The sequence below is a fragment of the Athalia rosae genome, chromosome 1 (assembly GCF_917208135.1).
Source record: "Athalia rosae chromosome 1, iyAthRosa1.1, whole genome shotgun sequence".
NCBI lineage: Eukaryota > Metazoa > Arthropoda > Insecta > Hymenoptera > Athaliidae > Athalia > Athalia rosae.
This window is the reverse complement of record NC_064026.1, coordinates 8,393,583-8,412,921: the sequence shown is the minus strand read 5'-3', so window position 1 is coordinate 8,412,921 and position 19,339 is coordinate 8,393,583. Positions and strand designations below refer to the sequence as shown.

The 19,339-nt window shown below is 35.9% G+C and overlaps 1 protein-coding gene across 5 annotated transcripts; it reads left to right on the top strand.

Moving 5' to 3' along the window:
* Positions 1-3: 3 nt before the first annotated feature.
* LOC105686113 (thymosin beta) lies at positions 4-18,934 on the top strand. Of its 5 annotated transcripts, none has more exons than XM_012400728.3 (7): positions 7-164; positions 16,124-16,281; positions 16,506-16,619; positions 16,999-17,112; positions 17,507-17,620; positions 17,933-18,046; positions 18,133-18,934. In XM_012400728.3, the coding sequence occupies exons 2-7, from the start codon at positions 16,143-16,145 to the stop codon at positions 18,159-18,161; spliced, it is 624 nt and encodes a 207-aa protein (XP_012256151.1). In that variant the 5' UTR covers positions 7-164; positions 16,124-16,142; the 3' UTR covers positions 18,162-18,934. The 5 variants fall into 5 exon arrangements, with proteins under 5 accessions (XP_012256154.1, XP_012256151.1, XP_012256153.1 ...); XM_048654063.1 differs by lacking the exon at positions 7-164 and adding an exon at positions 4,243-4,261; XM_012400731.3 differs by lacking the exon at positions 17,507-17,620 and having other exon boundaries at positions 4-164.
* Positions 18,935-19,339: the final 405 nt, after the last annotated feature.

Sequence of the window (19,339 nt, the reverse complement as noted above, 5' to 3'; positions counted from 1 at the left end):
TGGGGCTGACTGACTCGACAGTGCATATCGGGGCAGGAAGAACGAACGGAATATCGTTTGATAGTTCAGTCTCGTCAGTCTGCCGTCAGCGTTTGAGTCTCCAAAGTCCATTTGAGAAAGTGCTCCGAACCTCCTTTATTCCCTTAGTGACAACCAATTGACAGGTCAGTGCTGGAAAAGATAATATATTTAGTTTTTGCACGATACACATTTCCCACAGTTCTCATGTTTACCTTATGCCCGTGGTCGTAAAGATACTGAAATTATACATGATACGTTGATCAAACCCAAGATGACAACAACAAATATTAAGCTCGATTCCTTTCGATTTTATTTCGAAAATAACTGTTATCGGAACACAGTACCTGCGGAGTATTAAACAAAGGATACCACGCGATGAGATGAAACAAAGAGATGTTCACTCGATGTTTTATCGATGACCAATCAAAATATAATCAAGTTTGACGGCTTTAAAAAACAGCGGGGTCGTTTCTACGAACGATTTTTCATTTTTTTAAATGAATTCAAGAAGACTATCGTCGTAGGAAACATTCGTATTCGTCGCATCAGGATTCAAGGGTGCGGTCCGAGCTTGAATATTCCAAATTGGTTGTTGTGCTTGTGTTGTTGCTGCACAATAATCCTGTATTGAATTGAACGCAGGAAACTATAATTCATTCATTGATTCACTCATTCATTGAGACGTTATAGGTAGTAACGCATCATTACAGATATAAATAAATAATGAGTTTAGATTCACGTGCAGAGGACGAGTACACGGCAACAGGTCTGGAGAGATATCGGGCCTGAATGGACTTTTCCAAGTTTTATTATTATACTTATGATCGGGACTCGCTGCGACTGCTTCTACTCCTGCTGGTTGGCTATAGCGTCTCTAAATGGAATATCTTAATTGGATGGTTATTCCTTACATACCCCTCGAGCGACCCGATGCGCTCTTAGAGTCAATTATCTCGGCAGATTAATCGAATTAGAAGTCTGGGGCTGAAATAATTGCAATTACTTCCACATCATGCGAAATATAATAAATCTTGGTTCAAGTTTATTTTATTTCTCTTATGTAGAGTCACTAGAGAAACATGTATGTACTTACATACGTACATTATATCTAGCTAAGCAACCAACTTATTTATACACTTGGCAAACGTAATATTTTTCACTTTTGCTTCAAATTAGAAACGCATACGTAGTACACCCGTTCGACCGTACATAAACCATGAAATAGCGACAATGAGATAACATTCTTTTCCAAGATTCCACAATATACAAAAAAAAATACGCATATACACGCATATCTCTCTATCCGACCCCAAATTAGCTAACAATTGAACACCTCATTCCTTTGGATCGTACAATTCCATTGTTGGTTCATCAGCTCAAGGTGAAAAAAAATGAAAAAAATAGATCAAAAAGCTCCTTGGCTACGACGTATACTCATATATTACATTTCGGAGCTGGTGCATTTTACTCTTATTTTTCACTATTCTTGTGAACCTCTTTTGAAAAATACTTCCCGCACGAAGAGACCGCGGATGCGGTTTTTTTTTATCACCGGCGTTTCAGAGGAGCGTTATTTTAAGAGGGAAAAAGCTGAGTTTTATCAATGGTGGGGAAATGCGAGGTACGTTCCTCTTCTCCGTATAATATCTCACATAGGGACAAGGGCGTGGTTTTTGACAGATGTTTTCCAGCGGAAAGCGCATCCCTAAAGTAACCCCTGCATGAGCCATCAAGACTCCCTGGACTCCCAAACTTCTGAGGCTCCTTTTGCTTCTTCATACTCCGAAACCGAGTACGCTGGTTTTTTTAAGAGAAAAGGAGAATAACAATATGGCCGCTGAAAATAGCTTCCTCGCGGATGCGGCCTTATGCTTCGTCCTAACGAGTAACGAGAGCGTTGCTCTTATATACCTATATTTACTCGTATTAATGTACCTTGTACCGCTAAAAATACTCGATATGTACGCGAATATACATATAGTCTGTATGTAGGAACATAGTGTGCATACCGAAATCAATTTTTCTCAACAGGATTAGGAGAAAGACGTTGCCAAGGGATTTTACCAGTTTTAACATCTTTGTACCGAAGCGTACACCGACAGCTTTTACCGCGTGTCGTTCACCTTTTGCAACATACACAGCTAGCGCATGGCATATATGGGCTAACGTCGGTATCACGAGGGGCTTTCAACTTTGAATCGCTTGCATTCACATCCCCACATTTTTCGCATTTTTGTTATAATATTCTTTTTTCTTAGCGTGAACGTTTGAAAATACGTTGCACCGAACATCGTTGTTCCAATCATATACTTATTTTCCTTACGATGAAGTGATCATTCTCAATGTACTTTGGCAAAAAATATATAAGTAGAAATGAATCGTGGATTTGTTGGCTTCGTTGAAAGAAAATGAAAAAAACTTAAAATAGTCTCCTTGATGTCATCCGGAAATTCTTCTTCAGCACGTGCCAATTGAAATGAAAATTGTTGTAGAGGTCGCTTGGTTCATGAGTTCATCGTGTAGAAAAACTCACCCTATATGATTCGTGATCGTCGGTAGTGTGCAGCGATGGCCGTGAATCCGTAAAACGTATATCGACCCCTAAACAGCCGGGAAACCTCCCACAACCCCCCATTTCGCAACCTTCCGAACACGGAACTCCCCACCGAATATAGTTCCTCCACCTCTGGTTCTGGTTCTAATTCTGACTATGGTTGTGACTATGGCTATGGCTATGTTCTCAATCGATAATACCGTCTGCACCAGACCGAGTGCCGCCGTCAGTTTTCGCCCTTCCGCGCAAATCTGATTCATACCTCCCTCCCTTCCAGCTGCAACGTAGAGGTACGATTGATTTCTGTGACGTCATCACTGGCACCCTTGTATAGACCAAAAATTTTGCGCTCTATATTGATCTGAACAAAAACCGATACTTTTATAAAACACCGCGGGTATGGTTCAGGTGAACAGTTTTACTCATAAAACCGATAAAAGGATATCACAAATATTTGCAGGCGGGTCTTTTCTGTCGGATAATCTGTGAAAGACATTCTCATCTCAGAAATCTTTTTGACGTACGCGATATTGTGTGTACATAATTTTACTCTAATCAATTAAGATCAGCGGTAAGAAGGAAATTTCAAATTACATCTACGCGGGTCTCCGCATTGGCAAGATCAAATTACTGAAATATGTGTATATATAGCAACGGAATGACGTGATACAATTTTTTCGCATCTGTTAAAGCTGCAGCACTTTTTTTTTTTTAGCTCCAATTGAACATTTTATTAATAAATTGTCCCTGCAACTATGATAATAAACCTCTGTCGCGATATTCACCGCGTCAGATGAATAATTTTCAACGATACGTCGCGTCTCGGCGGTCGTCGTCGACGACTCGTCTCATTTTTGCTCGTTTGTTTGTCACGGTATAACAGCTGGATAGAATTGTGACTCAGAGTCTCTGGAATTTGGCAAAAGGTGATACATGCAGGATTAAATTCACGTACAGTAGATGTACGTATGTACACATATTCATGTATGTACCTGTACACGCGTCGACGCGCAACTTTATGACTTTGAATTTGCAACTTGAATTCATGTAGTACATTACATACACCTGTATGTCTATGTAGCTAGAAACAATCGATGTGTGTATAATTTTTATTATCGTGAATCGTCGATTTTAATGCGTTTCAGTTTATTAAGCATGGTTCTCTTTTTGTATAGTTTGCGATACCTGCACTGTATACGTGATGCAGTTAGAACGTATACCTATAGAGAGACCTGAAAGTGAGAACCTCGATGTGTATGTATCCAACCGCGAGTTATACTTTCACTAATCGTGAATCGGAATCTGCATCTGTTTTGTCAAACGGTTGAAAAGATGCGAATGACAAAAGATTTCTACCATTGACAAACAGCTGATGAAACTTTATCGACTAACTGAATAACTTCAGTAGTAAACGTCTGGAAATATTTCGCGGTTTTCATCGAATACTCACGTTTATTCGCATCTGTGTTTTTCTCATAGCGAATAATATAATTCAATATTGTAAAGCTGTGTAAATACATGTATGTATATACATATTCATATGTTGTACACACCGATACGAATACAACCGTGATCGACCTTACTTTCAAAACCGTATGGATACATAGTGTCATTACAATTTGAGTCGCGTTTCGGATCAGATTACATTAAACCAAAAAAAAAAAAGATCGGTCTACCGATTCGAAGGTACGTGGTATTTTACGAGACACTGCAATGTAATTGGAATCTGCTAATAACGCGTTCTGCATTTTTTCCCATATCCTCGAATACCGGATGTATTCAGATATCTCAATTGGTGTTAGTCTTACAATCAGTCTCATCTAGTCGACGGATTCACAAATTTTTTCACGCATTGCGAGTTCCACAAGTTTCGAGGGAGGACCTCTTTTTTATTAATAAATAGGGTGCCAATCCGCTGTAAATACCTTTACTTAAAATGATGAATTCCTATATATACAATTAAAATTATTCGCGACTTTGGGTATCTAATAGTTGCACTTTTTGTAAGAAAATTTTTTTTCTCCAAATATTTCATTAACAATATTTTGGCTCGTGATGTATGTTTATACGTGATGTATGAGCATCGAGTGCATAATCATGTACATTTTATGTAATGGATGGCCCATCACCACGCGCGAAACTTTATTTGTTTACGTGGTGTACAGTGTATACATATAAGTAAATGTATACAAGACGACTGATTTGTAAACATACGTATGTATTCATTTCTCGCACGAGCCTCGCGTCCGTAGATTATATACTATGCACCGATACACGTAATACATTTATTATCAATTTTCTACGTTATCTTTTTTTCTCTCTCAAACCCCATACACTGATACAGGTATACATTTGGACCTAATTAATTCTTTCTCTATTCACGAAAGTATCGCTGACGATTGGAAGAATTTCTCCCTACAGAACTTTTTCTCACTGATTGTGAGTTGAACACACGCTACATACAAAAGTTAGCGGGCCATACTCTGTTTTCCATCCGAAAAACGTTCGATTTCGAAGCCTCATAGCTGCTCGAAAAATTGAGGTAAAAAGTTGCAAGGAAAAGCATTTTGAAGCTTGAAGCTTCGACTCTCAAATGGTCTTATTTTGAGCGAAAACCGGGTGGCCCACTAACTTTTGTGCGTAGCGTAGTTTTCTCGTTTACATACGTAATAAAAAAATAACATCGTCTCAATTATCTATCGCTAATTAATCAGTGTAAGTGCGTTCTTATCTAACGCAAATAGGTTTTCCCTTATAGATCATAATTCTACCTCAACTTCCGTACCTAGTTTGTCGTTAGGGTTTTTTTTTTTTTTGCTTCAGTACATCGTATGATACAGTTACGTCGTATCGTATATTCCATGATACGCAAAGTAATTTTTGAAAATTCTTTCGAGTATTGTGAAGTGTACATCTTGAAGTTAGATGTCTGCATCGGGGTCGCGCATCGCTAGTTTCTGTAGAACCAGATCAGAACATCGTAAGTTTTTCTCACTTCTTCGAAACTGTACATTCAAACCACAAGAGTTGGCAAGTACATACATAAAACCGTATCGCGCAACAGCTCCGCGGATGAAACTCCGTGTTTTTCATCATACACAAGAACTGATGCCATTGCAACATCCGTAAGCGATTAGATACACAATATAAATGCATATCATGTGGAAAAAGGATTATAATGAAGCCGTAGCAGTTGATGATTACTTCGAATCTTCGTGCAATGGAATGCGATTATTTTTTTTCCTCAGTCTTTGTTTCTTTTCCTACAAAAACCGCAGCAGAATAATACGAACTCTAATGTAGATTACTCGATCTGCAAGAATTTAACCTATGATTATTCAAATTTGTAAAATAATTATTACATGAAGAATTGAAGATGAAATTTCGTGAACGAGGATCCATGAAAGGCTTCGACGAATCTTTGATTTTTTCTAATCCTATAACATGTACCACGTATACGATATATTTTCTTCGACCGTATCAGTCTCTGGATCCATTTAGCCTTCGGCAAAATCTTTTGCGAGCGTTTCTTGGGAACCTATGGCGCCGTTATTGAATCCGAACGACGCGCCGAGTGACGCGACGCGAGCAAATGCAGCTCATCGCCGGTAGATTATGTGAGGTATACATATATATTTGGAAAAAAAAATTTAAGTCGATTTCTCGAGAATTTTAGTTAATCACGATTGATTTATCGGTATATACTCAATTATTGGTTCCAACTACGCTCACCGACTTTCATTACATCGTCTCATTGTCAGATAATCGCCAATCTTCTTCATCTAATCAGATGGCGGAAAAAAATAACATTATGCCGGCTAAACATATGACGCAAAATTTACGAAGATGCAGCATTATACAGCCCAAAATGCGACATGTGTGCATCGTATAAAATTAGTGCATATCGCAAGAGAACATCAATGCGTGACCTTCGAATACACTTGGACACCTTGTAATCTAGCCTAGTAACGCAACGTAGATACGATGTATATTGATACGGAGAAATTATAAAGTTATAACGATATTAATAGCGTTGTTGCCAGGCGATGAAAAAAAATTATGAATAAGAAGAAAAAGTTTTTCTAATTCTCTTCCTATTCGTTGAGGCTAATTAATTATTCTTTTTGCGAGCGTGATATCCTTACTTTATTTTACGACTGTATGGAATATTATATTTATACAATAACTCTTTCCTTTTTTTTTTTTGCAATCTATACACCGTAACCGAATTTAAGTGCACACGGCAAATGTAATATATGTATATATATTTATACATACATATTTTCATATGTATGTACTCTAGACTGGTCGTTCAAAAATTAAATTTTCACACACGGTCCATATACAGCGTCATTTTGGTGAAAAGTCACGTGAAATTTCTCGTATTTTTTCACCAAAAACAAGCTTTTCATGGGGTAACTGCAAAAATGTAATTTTTAACGACCAGTCTATCGTACAGTGTGCACTGCAAATGATCGCATCTGCAAAAGAAATGCATGAAAAGCTGTCAAGCTTCTTCATCCGCGGATACAATGTCATCGACCTCTAATCAACCTGACGCATGACGTGCAGTATATACATATCTATATTGCACTGTGTACGTACGTACGTACGTTATTAAACATTTATAATATTATATCTTCAGGAATCTAATAGTCGAAGGAATGCTGCAATCGACATACCATACGTTGTACGTAACATAGCAGAGTTGAAGTCCTCCGCAAACCACTCGATAAGTACCGGGTGTTCGATTAAATATATTTAACTCAAGAATTACGATTTCTTGAAATCAATTATTCACGTATTACCTATTGGCCACCGCGTGATCTTAATAGTCAAAAATTACAAAGAATCATGCCCGCAAGTTCGTATCCAAAGATAGTTTCAATCTTTTAGATTTTTTTTCAAGAGACACGCTACTAGTGGAGTTTCATGAACAAAGATCGCGCCTTCCTTACCGTCTATAAAATGGACGTATGAAGGTCTTGACCCTAAAAATCTAAGAAAAAAGGGCCTACCTCTATCAAACGGATCATAGGTAACGGATTGAATTTCCAAAGTATTTGGCGCTTCGGATTTTCAACTCCTTAAACGATGACATCGAAGTGCATAATATACAAGACCACGAGCACGTACGTATAAACTAGATGAACGTGTAATGAGAATTAAAAGTATAACTTATATTATAGGTATAGGTATATAACTATAATTCTATAACTACAATACGTATAGTATTTTAACATGGTTGCCGGCGCAGAAGTTGTTGCCTCTGGTGAAGTCACTTTAGAAGGAGTTTATTCAAAAACACTGGCGTAGAGCCTGGATTCGAATCCGTTGCTGCTGCTTCGGCTGCATTCAGCAGTAGGAGCTCTTAAAACAGCCATCGGTAGGCGGCAAACGAGATAGCCACGTCACCTTCGATCTGCAGATAAATTAGGTGATGCAGGTAGATGTATGTATGTACCGCACCATTTTAATTCGGATCGATTTTTTTTCTTTTTTTTTCATTGTTAAATAGAAATAAAATTCAGCGATAATTTTGTCAATTGGTTTCGCAATGGCAGAAATTTTCCGAGTTTCGATCACACGTAATACCGATACATCCCTTATATGATAAGTGTACACAAATGTATAGTTTTGAGGAAAGTGATGATCCGAAATAAAGGAAATAAAAAAAAGATTGCTTCGTGATCGAAACGTACGTAGTGAAAACATTTATACGTAGGATGCGTTCGTTCCTGTACGACATTTAAACGCGGGCGTTGCCTACAGCAGTCATCGAGGATGCGGTTAGCCGCGCGCGAAGCATTTTATATCGCGATAGAATTTATTCTTATCAAAGCGAATTTTTCTTAAGGAGAATAGGAAGAAGAATGAAAGAAAAAGGAAGTAAAATTTATCATTTATACATACATGTATAATCACTGACGTTCAAAAGTACATATAAATGTGTTATATGTACGTGTTCATTGATTATATAAATTGGCTTTGAATTGAAACAAAAACAAAAAAAATCCCAACGGATTTTCTGCGTATACATAGGTTGGTGCATGTACTCATATTTAGCAGATATATACACGTACAGGTGTGTGTAGGTAATATAAAATTCGGACGTTGAACTTCCGTTACCGTAACGCAACGAGCTGAATTTAAAACATGCGATTCATATCGTGCGACCAACTCGTTTTAAATATATGTGTTTTACACATTAAAATGTATGTCTTTTTTATATCTTTCGAATTTTCAGAAGATAAAAATCAGAAGAAAAAAAATTCATAAAATACATCGCATAGTGGTAAAAAGAAAAAATTGCAGTACGTGATGAATAATTATTAAAGCTTGTAAATCCGACTTGTAGATTTTTTTAATTCTTGAAAATCGAACATCACCCCCGATGCAACGTTCGTTGATAAATTCAGTTGATGAACGTGTAAGATCGTACGAAGAAAAGTCCAACAATAATTCGTTAAATATGGTTGCATCTCTTGTTCAACCACAGTTCAACTGGCAATAAGTAGGTAATTTTCGAACGGACTTTTTTTGTACGTTAGCTTTATTCATTGGTAGAAATTAATTTATCGGATTTATACAAACTTCAATTTCCTTTACTACGCCATTGGAAAAAGGAGGTATACAGGGTTCGTTACCCGTCACGGTCGCACCATGCACGCCGCTGCATTTCCAGTACACGACGTCGCGTGTGCTCGCAAGTGTGCGTGATCAAAGGTATATGTACAGATATTATACATACAACGTATTTTATTATACACGTATGGGGTATCTTCTTCTCTATCTTTGTCCAGCTGCCCATCCATGTATGAGTATACCTACCTCCATTCGTCTGTCTGCCTGTTAGTAGGTGTAATGTCCGTTTGTCTGTTCTTTCTATGAGTACGCGCAATTCCTCTTTACTCATTGTCAGTACTCTAACTGTTTAGTATATTTTGTCTTCTAGAATACCATCGTCTTTTCTATGTACTTTTTATCTTTCTCTGTTTTAATTTTTTAATTTTTTTCGACAACCATGAGTGTGCACATGTGTACTTATCTTCGTATAGGGATAGTGTATACTGATGTACCTATATAGAACAGACATATCCTTGGGTATTTATCATCATTATTTTCGCTAATTAACGCGAATAGGTCTTCCATACATATATACGCCGGTTTAGTCTTTGTCTTTATTTGATTCTTTTTATTTTTGTTATTCATTTCTTTTTATTTTTTTTTTTTTTTATTATGTATACATAGAACGATGTATGTATGCACAGCGTCCCCTCTCTCTGTAGCTTGGTTTGTAACATGAAATTCCTTCGTTAACGATATATAATGTAAGCTTCGAGATTACGATTTGCGGTACATTTGATCCTGTTTATATCTACCGGTATAGAATATACATCGAGTACATCTACATATCTATGTGCAATACACACAAAATAATCAATTTTGCACGGTCTAACCCTGTGTGTAAGAGTGCACGTAATATTCTCCACACAAGAATAATGCGGTTGCAATTTTTCCCGTTATTCAAATTCCATATGAACTCGATTCAGTATGTATATTCATTGCATACACATACTACATACCTTTATATACACAAATTTCGTATTTTTTACCACTAAAATATGTGGTATAAAATTCTACAGTAGACTATGAACGGACCGTGGGATCGTGGATCAAGAGACTCAGAACTATACGAAGAAAAATTAAAAAAAACCATTATAAATTCGTCCGAATGATCGCATCTGTGTATAATCATTATAATTCACATACATACTTTTATCTTCGAACTATTTCTCCTTATTTTTTCAATTACCAGGATCTGATCGCGTAGTTAATTTCAAATTTCGCCAAAAAAATTCCCCGTAATTGAAGACGTGCTCGACTATATTAGCTTTGTATGAATCAATTTGATACACCAGCATGATTAATTTATGGATGCCGTAATGTAGGCCAATTAAAGCCGGGGATTTGATCGATTTGGAATTAGAGACGTCGTAATCTTCTTCCTTTTTTTTCTTCATTGATCCATGCGTGAAGTTTTGAACAATTGATTTTCCATATCGCTCGATGTTTGAAAAAATGAATGATCTTGAAACCAGCAAAAAAAGATTGCAATCCGCGAAAAGCTACCCAACATATGAATAATATCATATGAATATCAGTCGATAGAATAATACATCTAACAATAAATGAATGAAGATTGATTCACGTATTAGAAAAAAAGAGAAACATTCAGCAGCAACGAAATGTACACGCATCTATACAAATATAGCGGTATAATTCGCGTGTTATATATGGACAGGGGTTAATCATCGTGACTCACAAACAGTCGTTTTTTATATACCTATATCATTCTTACATACTCAGTTTTTTCGTATAGTCTGCCTAAATCCGGATATTCCTAACATCGGTTTCTTATTCAACACCCGTTCTCTTCCTTTTGGTTCCACTCTTTCTCGTCTCTTATTTTTCTTCTTATGACCGGGCACGGTGGAAATTATGAATTTTCGTATAATAAATAGAGTTAATAAGGATCAGCCATAAATTATTACGAATTATGATACCATCAGCTGGTTAGAACAGGATGCCATGTACAATTATTTGAAAAAACCTAATTATTACCGATTTTAATTGCTAATTACTAGGTATATTGCGAATACGAAGATATCCATACTAATTGTACTAATTGGTAGGTTGTATGTTATAAAGCGATTTTTGAAGTTAATCAACCAAACGATTAATTACATGCGTACAATGAATTTGATGAATAGCGAAAATATACGTACAAAATGACATAAACGTACAAAATTAATTTTTGTTGAAGGAGTATATATCTACCCCGTATAAAAAACTATTTTGTCCGTATTTCCCCTACAGAGTGTCTCAGTACTAAGTGCAAATTTATTGAGGGGTGACAGTATAAACGTACAGTATTTTGGAAACGGTGCTACGGAGACTACATGTTATAGGCGTGAAATTACTCGTCTCGATCCCTACTATCGCCCCTCAAAAAAATTCGCATTTATTTCTGAGACACCCTGTATAATCAGATATAGGTATGCCCCATGCACGGTGCAATGACTTATTAGGATACTTATACTTATATACACGTATGCAGATGAATCACCGCATCTCAGTTTAGTTTTTTTTAACATGTATCTGGCCAAATATGATTCTTCGCCAACTGTCACCTGCACGAATCTGACTGGGTGTTTACTATTTATATAACGGGATAAAAAAAATCAAATTGAAAAAATAAATGAATATTCAGACCGAAAGATTGACGGTGTGATGTATGAAATTTGTTCCGACAAAAATCGACCACGTACCTACCGGAAGCAGGTTTCACAATTTGTCGGTCTTCTGTAACGATACGTAACATACATGTTATCGCAATTGCGGTAAACCAAATCCGTCGAAAATCCAAGATTATACCTTTGAAAGAAAACTGATTACATCGGACGAAGTTGTTGAGCTATGATAAGGGGAAATCAAATGAATGTAGAACTTATAATTCAGAAAAAATCGATTTTCCACCTGAATTATGAGATTTTTCCCCCGATAAGGTCCTGTGTATGTGAAAGTGTACGCATACCACAATCCGGATTTTATACAGCAACCATTTTTTATCTTTTTTTTATTCGTGTTTTGTTCGACTGGCTGGTTGACTCTGATTGCGTTATTTGCCACCTTTCGAATCAAGAACGCCGTAGACGGACATATGATTCGGGCCTTATAAGGACAACAGCCTTGCGTTGGTTGCGTTATTATACCGTGTGAGGTACTGCTGCTGTTGACTAACGTGATCTACACCATGCCGTTTACCATACGATATATTGTAATTTATATAACTGTACTACATAATCCTGTAGTGCTTATAAGCAGATGTGTAAGAATATCCAAGATAGATGTATGTATCGAAACTTGTATATACTACGTCAGTACACAATAATAGAAACGTTTGGAGTAATAGACGTAGCGACTACTTATTCTGACGTTAGGCAATACCGATTTACATATATTATACCACTTTTCAATGATTTGTTGAAATGCGTTGCAATTAATTGCCTTTCGTCTGGAAATTCTGATCAATTCTGTCTTATCTTGACAAAGATAAAATTTTCGATGTTTTCTTATTCTCTTTTTCAATGAAAAAAAATTTATAGACAGAGAAATTTCTGAATTCTGGTCATAAGGTGCATCTTGATATCAGGCTCGTATTGTGATTTTACTCACATATGTAGATGTATAAATATATACTATATTATACAAATACACCAGTTGTATCTGTTGCTTGCTGCTGCAGTCGGTGAAATAGGATCGGATATCGTTGAGTATATTTCAACATGGCCAAGCGGTTCTTGGTGAAGCTATTTATAGGTTCCCCACGTGACATTGGTCTATGAATATCGAGTCGCCATGCCCTTGGCCGTGAAATTCAACGCGGGAAAACACATGTTCAATGACCCGCCTCTTTTATACATGCCTCTACAGGGTGTCTCAGAGCAAAGTGTGAAATTATTCGGTCCGTTCTCTGATACTATCACCCCTCAAAAAATTCGTACTTAGTTCTGAGACACCCCGTATATTAATTTGATATTTGAAATCAATTTTTCATTATTCTAATCTTTTATATTGATTGGAGGCTCCGTGCAAATACTTAATAATTAGAATTTGGTAAGAATATTTCATAATTTGCCAAGAGATGAAACCTTTGTTTCGATGTTTTAGAGATACGCCCTACAGAGACTCCAGAAAGCTCCATGGCGTTGTTTTGAAAATCGAAGCTTCTTTTTGCTGTCATAAAAATTTACCCTCAAAAATAGAACCTTCAAATCTTGTTATTTGACTTATAAACCTTCAGCTGAATACTGCATGGCCTAACTTCCTAACTTGCTTCCGTTTATGCATTTCGAGATTCAAGGATACGAAAGCAAGTTGTATCGATTGCAATGAATAAATCATGTTGCGTGTAATGATTAATTGTAAATACGACAAGCCATTCTCAAATGGAAGTCGTTGAATATTTGCATCACATCATTCCTTAGGCGAGGAAACTCGAATTGAATAAATACTGGATTAGTTTGATAGCACATACAAAAAATGTGAACTGCGGTATTTCGTTTGTTTAATATTTCCGTATCACGTCCATTCATGAACACTCATAGTCGTCTTACGATAGCCCAACTTCTTATTCACAAACTCATTGTCAGTGCACATACGACTGCATTTCTCCTTTTTTATGTACGAGTAATCGCGAGAACGGGGATCCTTTTGGCGACGCACCGGAAACGACAGACTCAACTTCCGTTCGATGTTCTGGCTCATCGGTGTATACTTCGTATGCAATATAACGAGCAGTCAAAGTGGATTACTTGCATCCGTTAAAGAAAATTTAACCAGTAGTATACATACATATACTTGTTTACTTGATTTTATTATACTGCGCAATTTATTGTATCAATAGATATTTAATTTATTCAAAAGATATAATTCATTCGAATCGAGTAGGTTTATAATATTAACGTGATTCAATCAATCGTCCTATTGAAACTAGTATTAATGAAACTGCAGTAGAAAATCTATTCATAAAAACCTAAAAAAGAGATGATGGCGAAAATCTCGCATTCCCGTAGGCTCTTTTCCGTAATTCCGATTGACTCTTTTACTATATGTACTTCGTTGTTTTTCATCTTATATTATGAAATAATATGTTTTTTATGTATAGTATATATTCTCAAAGGTAAAACCGGAAACCTAAAGTTGTGAGCTAATATGTTAAATGTATATGTGTAATCACATTTTGTTTTTGTTTCTTATACTTTTTTTCTTAGCATGTTAGACGAATTAAAGTTGATTTGAAGTTAGCGTGTATTATTGTTATTAGGTATATTCTGATAGTTGTCACCTGAAAGAATTTACCAAGGGGTTTTCAAAGAAAATCAGCTGGAGAGCGGTTCAGCTAGTAAAATAGACTGATTGTGAAAATAAACCGTGTGAAAACTGTCGACTATGCGATTACGTATACTATAGCAAACGAAGAGAAACTGAAACTGGTTTTTTTGTGCACATGGACACCGTGCTGCAGTATCTACGCTTCAGGTATGACTTGAGATATACATGTGTACGCGAAACTGATTGCAAATTTGGAAATGGAATCCTAGAAAACCAGCAAAGTCCGTGGGCAACAATTATCAATTAATTATCGCAAATTGTAACTCCAACCAACCGAAATTCAATCGTGCAGAGGAATGGAAGCATATTATTAAAACTGCGAATTATTTTTGCAATTACCAGTAATAGTAATATATTATATATTTTTTTTTTCTTCATTACTTCTTAATATCTTGCGAACAATTCTACGTTTGTACGTCGTGTTCGTCTGTTCAGTATCAATGGTGAATTGCAGGATTTTCATAAAATGTTATGAAAATAATGAATAAGCAGAAAGAATGCTGATGTATAAGCAATCTTTCTCTATCTCGCTCTACCATACGGTGCATTGTTTTACCGCATATTGTGCATAGTTTTATCACATTATTCTTGTTTCACCTGATTGAACTCACGTGGAAGATCCGACCAAGCGAACCTCTTAGCAATCGAAGTCTTTTGTTTTATTGTTCAAAGTACCGTTTTTTGTGCAATGGCGTACCATCAGGAGACTCTGGTTATGGCGTCGACAGCAACGGCCGCTAAAATAAAAGAATTAATTGAAGAGAATCGAAGAGAATGTCCTTTAATGCATCTTTTACATGCATACCTTTAGAAACGTCGTACAACAATTTACCCATGGATTCGCCGAATGGTAAAAGGTCGTCGAACTCTCTCTGAGATCCTTCGCCACTGCACCCACGCTACCGTAGTTCGAAAGCCCAAGGTCATCAAGTTTTCTGTGTATTTGTAGATCCATTTGTTGCAAAGCAGGGTACAAAAAATATTCGAATATTTTAGGTAGTTTTAGATCTAGTTGTGTTGAGAAAAAATACCAGGTCATGCAATATTACAATTTATTTATCTAAATACAACAGCTTCTACTAGTAAACTAAAAATTGAAAAATAATACTGCTAGCTCCACTAAACTCGTTGCATAGTTGGATCATTGAGAATACATCTATTCTCACTGATTGCTTTGCCGTATAAATTTTGTTTTATCAAAGAAGAAACGTAGTAGGCTTTGTCCTTGTACGATGCTGTCATTTGAGGCAAAACTTATTATATTTCAAACTTAGATTCTTTTAAATTCAGAATGTACATGCTGAATTAAATTATTGTTTTAAAATGACAAAAGTTTTATGTAATGTTGACACCTAGGAGTATCCCAAAACCCATTTAAAAATCGGTTGTTTTTTATCAATATTCATATTAAGAATTTTCTCCCATATGATAGTCTCTATCTATGATGATTTATTGATTGAAATGGTTATAAATCATTAACGGGTATACCGATTAGAACACTGAACAGTTGTATGTTAATCATTCAAACTGCAAACTTTTCTTCATTTATAATATGGATAAGAGTTAATCAACTATCTTATTTACTTACAGATCTACGGTAGAAGGCAGAATGTCAGACCCTGTAAGCCCATCCCTCAAGGACCTTCCCAAGGTAGCATTGGATCTAAAGAGTGAATTGGAGGGCTTTAACCATGGCTGTATGAAGAAGGCTGCAACTGCTGAGAAGAATGTTCTGCCCTCAGCCGAAGGTGGGTTGGTTGTTTGATGATAATATGCATACCTTGTTCAGAATAATAGAAACGTCTTATTAATTACACATTCATATTTACGGGAGATACTGACCTTGTTTTTATGTCAATGGAGTTGGACATAAGCAATTTTCAAGTATCTGGCGCAGTAAATAGCTGTTACAATGCATTTATGATTATTTGATTATCAATTGATAATATTGTAATACATAATATGGTAACAGACGTGAGACAAGAGCGACAGCACTGCGAGCTCATTCATGGAGTGGAGAACTTTAATACAGACCGATTGAAGCACATTGACACCGTAGAGAAGATTGTTTTACCTAATGCCCAAGGTACCAATCCTGACCCAAGCATCCTCTGTCAATCCTATTAACACTCCTAATTGACCAAATTATTGTCTTCATTCACAAAATCATTTAAAATGGTTTCATCGTCTATACCTATTGAGTTTTATGCACGTTTCAGTCGTGTGGAGAATATAAAATGTATATGTATGTACAAATAATATATGTATATACAAAAGTGTATGCTTCGGAGTAATGTCAATGAAATTTTTGCAGTGTGATGCTAGATTATAACAGCTTAACTAAGAGTTGGAACTTCTAGACAAGTGATGTTTTTCTTGACACTAAATTACATAATTGCTACAAGTTTGATTGATATTATAACGTAATAACATCAATTTCTTGAGACTGACTTCTTTTTTCACAGATGTAGCTGCAGAGAAAACACAACAAACATTGATTCAGGGAATCGAGGAATTTGACCCAGCCAAACTGAAACACACAGAAACCCAGGAAAAATACCACCTCCCGGACAAAGATGGTATGAATCTTCTTTACAAGTAGTCATTGCTGTAAAGTATTTTATCGAGTTTTATCGCTGCTGCAAAATTGCATTAATACTGTAACTTTATAGCATTATTGAAAGCTTCTCGCAGTATTTCGGTATTTCAACAATTGTTTTGCGATTATAGCCGTTTCACAGGATTTTGTTTAGTTATCTTTTTGTCAAAAGCATTCATGCTTTGAAATCGAGTGATTTTGCTTGCGTGGATACAAAAATGAGTATCCCACAAAATCAAAATCCGTAAAGTTTTACAACAAGTAGCAGTGATTGATGGCTTCTGTTATTTTACCTCATTTTCAAGCATACATTTTGCATATGTTACCATTGCGAGCATGAGCATGTACATTTGTGTTTATTGAAATTATTATAGCTGTAAAAGCTGAGAAGCAACACCAGAACTTACTGAACGGTGTTGAAAGCTTCAACAAAGCAGCAATGCGGCATGCTGAGACCCTTGAAAAAAATCTTTTGCCCGACCCTCAAGGTAGGCTTATGCTTTACCTATATTATAAGTACTACTGGTTTTGTGCGATATGCTTTTTCATGACAATATCATATGTCTTGGGTATGCAGCAAACAAGGATCAAATACGTTTAGCGAACCGAAATAACTAAACTCTATAAGTTCTCCCTCAGGACTGAACATTCCACAAGGTTTCTGGGCGTATTTAAGAATATCACAATCAAACACCCTTGCCACTAATTGACATTCCGTTTCTTTACCCATGTAGAATACAACCACCAACACCCAAATTACTAATACCTATTCGCTAACATGAACGTGTTTGTTGCTACAGCCATCCAGGAGGAGAAGGGAAAGCAGCAGCTCATTTCCGGAATTGAAAATTTTGATCCAGCAAAACTGAAGCATGCAGAGACACTTGAGAAAAATCCTCTGCCTACCAAAGAAGGTAACATCAGTAGAAATTCTTTCAAATCATTGGAAAGTGTTGAATCATGAATGTCATATGAGATAACAAATTGTTTGATGTTACAGCGATCGACGCAGAAAAAGTAGCTGCTTGAACAGCGTTGGAAGTACTTACAACATGCAGCCACCCATCATTTCTTCTTTCTCTATATACCTAACATTTCGTAACTATTATTAATATGCCTAATATCATATGAATACCGTGATAATATAATCTCATATTTCATATTTATAATTGCAAAAATTTTACTATGTTTATATCCTTCGACATCTGTTTGCCTAAAAAGAATACAAAAATAATGGAATACAAATCTGACAACCGAAAGTTCTAATATGTGAGAGGTGAAACTGAAAGTAATTGATAACAGATAACAAAAAAAAAGTAATTACATTAAAAAAAAAACTACATCCATGGGATATAAATGTGAAATTCTGATTAACTTTAAAGTGATACGTATGAATTACTGTATACATTATAAATATGATGTGGCCAAAACTAATTTCATACTATGAGCCATAGTAACTGCTGGCACAATACTATTAGATCTCATAATTCAGACATTATGTGCATTAACAATGCTTTATGTGGCTTCAAATTTATAAAGGATTTCTATTTTTAAAAGCGCTGCTCATAGACGTCGCAAAGATTATGGTTGTCATTTTTTTTTTTTTACATTTTGGAAGCAGCAAATTTATTATTGGCGTTTCATATGTTATACATGTATATGCAACTTTTGCAGAGGTACTGGTCAGTATATTTGTGTAAAGATCATATTTTATATAACGGGCTATTGTACTTTTTAATATTCGTACATGTTGCATTGTCATACCAATAAAATTATTATAAATAAAAAATAATTTGTATAAATGCTGCTGGTTTTATTTAAGTGTGTTTACTTGCTGATAATACTACTCATAAAGCTAGGTATGCATGTGACTCGATAGGTGATGCTGATACTTGATAATTCACAATAATAGTATATCGTCGCGTGAAGCTCAAATATAGATTTCAAGAAAGGAAGACAACAAACCTCTCCTACATCTTGTATCCTGTACTATTGAGTAACCCGAATTTTTAATGCTGTTATGAACTATTTCCTACTGATATTCATTAAATCAAAACCTAGACAATTTCTAGTCCAAAGACTCATAACCCAGCTTCAGTACGCCTGGAAATAAACTGAAAAATGTAGCAAAGCTGCCACTAAATAGTTACTAAGGGTTCAGGATTATTGTAATATGTATGTTTTCGAAATTTAAGGCGCAATTTCAA